The sequence below is a fragment of the Pyrgilauda ruficollis genome, unplaced genomic scaffold (genome assembly GCF_017590135.1).
Source record: "Pyrgilauda ruficollis isolate IOZ18807 unplaced genomic scaffold, ASM1759013v1 scaffold129, whole genome shotgun sequence".
Taxonomy (NCBI): domain Eukaryota; kingdom Metazoa; phylum Chordata; class Aves; order Passeriformes; family Passeridae; genus Pyrgilauda; species Pyrgilauda ruficollis.
This window is the reverse complement of record NW_024511321.1, coordinates 706542-713052: the sequence shown is the minus strand read 5'-3', so window position 1 is coordinate 713052 and position 6511 is coordinate 706542. Positions and strand designations below refer to the sequence as shown.

Sequence of the window (6511 nt, the reverse complement as noted above, 5' to 3'; positions counted from 1 at the left end):
CACGCGTCCTGCTTGTGCCAGGTGTCCCACCCTGTGGGTGGGTGCCCACAGGGGTGCTCAGAGCCCCAGATGAGCCAGGTGCCCTGCCCTGGGGTGGATATCTCCAGCCTGTGGGTGCCCCAACGATCCCACTGCTCTGGCAGGAATAGCCTGGATATTGGAGCAGCCTGTCTGCTGAGCCCCCCATCCATACCCCCTGCACGGCCGCCGCTGGCGGTGCCCCCAGTTCGGGTGCCCCCCAGATCCCAGTGCCCTGGCTGGGCAAAGCTGGATGCCGGATCCTCCCATCCGTGCTGAGCCCCCCACCAACACCCCCTCGGGTGGCAATTCAGCACCCACGGGGGTGCCGCTCGCCCCGCCCGCGGGGCCCCCCCGGCTGCGCGCACCCCGAGCAGCGGTGCCGGGGCCGGCCCCGCGGGTGCCGTGGGCGGGTGCCCCGGCGGGCCCCGCGCCGCCGCCGCAGCCCCGCCAGACGCAGCGCGGCTCGGAGCGCGCACGGAGCCTCCCGCAGCCGCCGCCATGGCCCGGAACCGCCGGGACAGGAGCAGCTGGGGTAGGGCGGCGGCGGCAGAACCGGGGGGGAGCGGGGGGAGCGCGGACAATGCCGGGCCTGAGGCGGCCGCGGGCCGCACCGGGGCGGGGCTGCGGCGGGAGGACGCGGGCGGGGGGCTCGGCTAGCCCGGGCGGGGCGGGGGACTGCCCGGTGCCGAGGGGACACAGGGGTGTCCCCACGGGTGTCTGGGACACCCCCGCGCTATCCCTGAGGGGCCGGGGGTCCGCCCGTCCAGCCCCGCCAGCGTGACGGGGAGCGGGGGTGCGGGATGGGGCGCCCCTCGTTCCGGGGCCTCCTGAGGCGAGGTGTCCCCGGCTCGGGCTGGTCACCGCCCTCGGCTTGGCTGCGGCGGGACCCCCTGACACAGCTGGGGCCAGACAGCCCCGGCAGCTCCCTGGGGAGCCTTTGGGCTGCTCCTCCGGCTTGCCCTGACACCCGTTACCCCGGCCCTGCTGTCCCCTCAGCCCCTGATGGGGGATGCCACCTCATCCGGGAGCAGGGATCCCGCTCACCCCGCCTTCCACAGGCAGAGCCACAAGGCCACCCCTGGCTTGTCACCCCTCCAGAGGGTTTCCCCCGTTTCTGGAAGCTGCAGGATTTAGTTGTCGAGTCACCCTCCTGACAGGGCCCATTTTAAACCCATCCCCTCACAGCCCCCTGATCCCGGGGGAGCCGGGGCAGCAGTGCCGGGGAGCGGAGCGGGGGCACGGGTGGAGGAAGTTCTGTGGTGTCTTCCTGCAAGGCTTCGGTTCCCTCCAGAGGCGCCTGGATCCTCCGGCAGCTGCTGCTTCCCCCTGGAGCCCAGGCTGGTCCCACAGGTGGGCTGCACCCAGCAAGGGGCTCCTCCACCTTCAGCCTGCCTGTGGTGTAAGGCTTCACCCACTCCCACTGACACGCTGTTCCGTAGGAAATCCGATTTTATCCAGCCAGTTCCTGTTATTTGAGGAGAGTAATTTGCCGTTTCCTCCGGAGTCGTAATTCCATGGGAGCTCACTCACGGGTGCCGGCGGTATCCCGGCTCCTCAGGCAGAGCGGGTGAGCTGAGCTGTGATGTTTAGATACACAAATTACATTCTAATTTGTGTAGATGAGCGGAGGATTTCCCATGGCAATGATTAACAGTTCGGAGGCATGCTGGAGGAAGCGTTGGGATAACGGAGCTCCTGATCCGGTGATGGGCTTTTTGGGATAGAGCTGGGGGGGAACAAAATGGGCGAAGCTCATTTGATCGGTGCCGTGTTTAGCTGTGACTTAATGAAGGTCCTCACATCCTTTGGGTAAACCGGAGGGAAAACTTGCCAGGAATGTGGTGCCATTCTCAGCTTTGTCTCGCGGAGCGTGTGACAGACGTGGCAGCCCTGACTCCGTGCGTGCTGGGAATTGCACACACGTCCACACGCTGGTGCCTTCCCTGCACACCCCGAGAGCAGGAGGAGGGAATGCAAATGATGCCGGATGGAAGCGGAGGAAGCATCATCCTGGGAAGTACAGCCTGCATCCAGCAAGGGATTTAGGCGTATTTCTCAGCCTGGGCTGCTGAGCCCTGCTCCCGGGAAATGTGATGTGTCACTGAGGGGTGAACTCTTCCTGAGCTTCTCTGCAAGAATCTGGAAGCGTCCATGGATCCAAGTGGATCTCTGTGGGATCAGCTGCCTTCTGCTGCCACCCATCCACAGCTCAAAATAATTCCCTGTATCCCTTAGACATTCACCTATTCCTAGAGGATTTTCTGGCTTTTTGCCAGGCTGGTTGACATTGCGAGTAAGAAATTGAGTGAAATGCTTCTTTTTTTTTTTTTTTTTTAATTTAGAAGGATGAGTCAGAATTTCCTGAAAAGTAAACTAGGAAAGCAAAAGAAAAAGCTGCCTTTATAAATGTATTTATTCTATTTATACAACAAAACCTCATTGCCTTGAAAGCTGTGTTTACATCCAGTGACTGCAGCATTGTGTGGTGACATCAGTCCATGGGGTGACTCTTCCACTGCTACATTTTTCAGCTGGCAAAGGAGGAGGCTTGGGCTTTTCCTGAAACTAAGGCAGAAAGGAGAAAGTCCTTGCTTTGTTCTAAAAATGGGCTTATGGGTCATTAAAAATATTAACGCTATTTTGAAATGGATCAAACTTTGCCCTAGTTACTCAGGCCTGGAAGCAGGCAGCTGCTTAGTGCAACCCTCCTTTGTTTCATAACAATAATTTGCTTTTTTAAAGCTCAAAGAGCAAATTAGGATGAGTATGTGGGATTGCCCCTGGTCATAGCTGGGTGGCTGTCACATCCCTGGGAGCTCTGTAGGGGTGATGCATCCAAAGTAGGATTTAGCCTTGGGCTAAAGGTCAGCATCAGGTTATGCCTCATTTAAGGCTCTTCCTGAACGTGCCAAGCGGTGCACAGACCTCTCAACTGCTGCCAGTTGAATGGTTGAGGCAGCTGCAGATGAAAAAAATCACAAATAATTCCTTGCTGTGAGTAGTGGAACCTGCTTTGCCCAAAATAAGGATTGTTAGTCCAAGTTCTGCTTGGCACAGTAAAGTCCAGCCAGCTCATGGAGGTTTGTAGTAGATTACTCTGATTTTTGACTGAAATTCTTTGTGCTTGGCATTTGCAGATGTTCAGCAGCCTGGTCTCTCTGATCCCGTGAGATCCCTGCTCCCAGTCACTCCTTGAAACAGCACAGACTGGAACAAATAGTGTGAAATCTCATCTTTCCCATCATGGCCAATTTTGTGTTGAAATTGGAACGGTCCACCTAGCAAGAATTCAGTTTTAAAACCATAAAAGGCATTACAGAGGTTATAGATACTTCTTGGTGAGGGTTTTCAAGCTGGATAGGGGATTTAGGAGAGCTCCTAAAGGGAGCCAGGAAAAGCCAAGGAACTATTTTGAGGATAGGGGGCTCCTCTCCAGAAGGCCAGAGATTATCTCTGCCACATCTTACGCTGCACACAATAACTGAAAAAACTGAACACTGCGCACAGTAACTGAAAAATAACTGAAGTTTAACTGGGTTAAACTGAAAAGAAAGCTGTGATTTTGCTAGGTTGTTTTTAATTTTATCCATATTAATATCCTTTCTGATTGTTGTTTGATTTCTGCCCTTTTATGATGGATTTTCAGTTTCCACTTCCTGGCATTTCTTGTGACTGAATGCTGGGAACCTGACAAGTGAAAGCTGAGATGTTTCAGACAGAGGGGCCTTCACACAAAAAGCCAGAAATATTCACAACCAAATGACTGGCTTGTGAAAGGGAAAAGTAAATGAAGTGCTGGGACTTGAAAGAAGAGACAAGTCAACATTTCAAGCTGAATGTGATTATAGAATCATGGAATGGGCAGGGACACTTTCCAGTAGATCAGGTTGCTCCAAGTCCCATCCAACCTGGCCTGGAACACTTCCAGAGATTCTGGGGCAGCCACAGCTTCTCTAGGCAACCTGTGCCAGGGCCTCACCACCCTCACAGGGAAGAATTTTTTCCTACTATCCCATCTAACCCTGCCCTCTGGCAGTGGGAAGCCATTCCCTGTGTCCTGTCCCTCCAGGTCCTCATCCAAAGCCGTTCTCCCATGGTTGTTGTGCAGACAGCAGCATTGTACAGGGAATTGGAATAGGGACCCACCAGATGAGCAGGAGCAAGAGCAGCCTGACTTTCTCTTTTTTGGGAAAAACCAGGATGGCCTGGGAGTGGTGACATGGTGCCCTTGTCCTGCCTCGTGTCATGTCCGTGCCATGAGTGGCTCTGGCCTTGGCTGCCTCCCTGGTTCATGGAAGTGGGAAGCAGCCTGTGCCATTGGTTGTGTCTTGCTGCATTTTCCCTGCTTAGCCCGTGGGTGACAAACAGCACACTAAAATGTTGTTTAGGGCCTGGGTGATGTTCAGAGGCAGCAGGCTTTATATCAGCTCCCCTGGATCACTGACTGGAACCTTCTCCAGCGGGGGAAGGAGCCTGGGGCAGGTGTTGTCACGCTCTGCAAGGCACAAGGTGTCCCACAGACCACTTCTGAATGTCACTTCACTCTAGAGAGCCCCCAGCTCCTCTGCTCCTGCCAGAAATGCTCCCATTTGCCTCAGTTCAGGAAAAGTGAAGTGTTACAGCAGGAATATAACTGAACTCAGATCTCCCAAATGGGGTGGAGGCTCTGGAGAAGGGGCTGAGTTCTGCCAAGCCAAAGCACATTTAAAGTGCTTTATATACATCAGCATTTTATGCAGAGGGTAATTTCCTTTCATGTTCTATCCTTAAATTTCATGGCATGTTTACCAAACTTTATTTTCAGTTTTAGCAACAAAAGGGTGAAAATAGTTTAATGTCAGAAAAAACTAAATCCAATACTGGTGGTGGAGATGAAGGGAGGCTGTTGCTGACAAACAGAGCAGATGAAGGACCATGCAGAAAATGTGTGCTGGGAGGGAAGAGGGAGTTCTGGAGATGTATCCCTGGAAGTGTCCAAGGCAAGTTGGATTGGGCTTGGAGCAACCTGGGACAGTGGAAGGTGTCCCTGCTCTTGACTGGGTGGAATGAGATGTTCTTTAGGTTCCCTTCCAACCAAACCATTCTGGGATTCTGTGTACCCTGGAGAACGTGGGCTTAAATATGGGAAATATTTATGGGAAATATGGGAATAGGCTTAAATGTGGGAAAGGGAGCAGACCCAGGGTTTGCACCTGCCAAACAGATCATGGTTTTTTGCTGGTGCTGTTCCAACAGTGTTTTGCCTATGGGAGGTGTCCACCTTGCCTCTGACTCAGCCGTTCCTGCTACCTGAGCTGTCATGGGCACAGCCACATAACTGTCTAAGCTGACCTTAAACTTCCTGAAAAAATTCTACAAAAAACCTCTGATTTGCTTTGTTCTCCAGGTAGTTGCCTGCCTGTGTCTCCAAAGCTCAGCCTGGGAATTTGACAGCAGTAGGAGCTGCTCTTGCTTCAGAGCCAGCTAAGCACTGAAGCTTCATGTAGTAGGTGTTGTAATTAAGAATTTCACATTGTACTTTGGCATTTGAGATGTTGTAACAGGCAGGTTTGGGGGCCAGTTATCATCCAAACTCTTGCTCCTGTCAGCAATAGTTCACGTGGGAAGGCCCCAAACCACTCCTGCTATCAGCAGAATCATTCATCCCCTTGTTCCCTCTGCCAGAGGGAGAAGGGGCTGAGCTGGCCACGCGGAGCTGACGCTGTGCTGCTGCCAGCTGGGTGACTCAGGGCTGGCAGGAGGAAGGTGCACTCCACATCTCCACTGCTCCAAAAAAAGCAAAGGGTGAGGATGAAGCCTGGCAGCAGCAGCCACCCTGCTCAGCTCCCTGCTCCAGCCATCCCAAGCTGCAGAGCGGGGTCCCTGCCAGGAGAACGTGGGAGTGCAGATGGCATTGGCAGAGCTGTTAACACAGCTGTGCAGCTGAGCTGTAGGAGTTTGCCCTGACTTTGGAGAGGACAGCTTGGGATCCCAAAGGGAGACTACCAAGTGTGGCCTTTTACAGAATCACATTAAAAGTCATTTAGGTTGGAAAAGACCTCTGAGATCATCAAGTCCCAAATATCACCTCGTTAACCAGCCCGTGGCACTGAGTGCAACATCCAGCCTTTCCTTGAGCACCTCCAGAGGTGTGAGTCCACCACATCCCTTAACAGTCCATTGCTATTTATCTGCCATTCTTTATTGCTGAATGACAGGGCTCCTTTTCCCACAAGTTTTCTTCACCTGTTTCTGATGCCCTGCAGCTCCAGGGACTGTCACTGATCCGTCATTTCCACAGATTCATGGCAGCTGTGATTACATCCAGTCTGAGGAGGTGCAGATGATTTCCTAGTTGGGCACTGTAAGTTCTGGCTCTGCCTTCCCCTTCCTTGCTGCATTTCCCAGCTCAGCAGCCCCAGGTGGAAGGGGATAGCATAGCAAGGGAGCCTGACAGGTACATGTGGCACTTACCAGGTCCCATTGGTCTGGTTAGTGCATGAGCAGCATT

The 6511-nt window shown here is 53.8% G+C and overlaps 1 protein-coding gene across 4 annotated transcripts in view; it reads left to right on the top strand.

Annotated features, from left to right (window-relative positions):
• Window positions 1-433: 433 nt before the first annotated feature.
• ATL1 (atlastin GTPase 1) overlaps window positions 434-6511 on the top strand; it is a 30767-nt gene continuing 24689 nt past the window's right edge. For all 4 annotated transcript variants that reach the window (XM_041458469.1, XM_041458468.1, XM_041458467.1 and 1 more), the window contains exon 1: window positions 434-553. In XM_041458469.1, the coding sequence (XP_041314403.1) occupies window positions 520-553 (34 nt within the window). In that variant the 5' untranslated portion in view covers window positions 434-519. The remainder of the gene's footprint in view (window positions 554-6511) is intronic.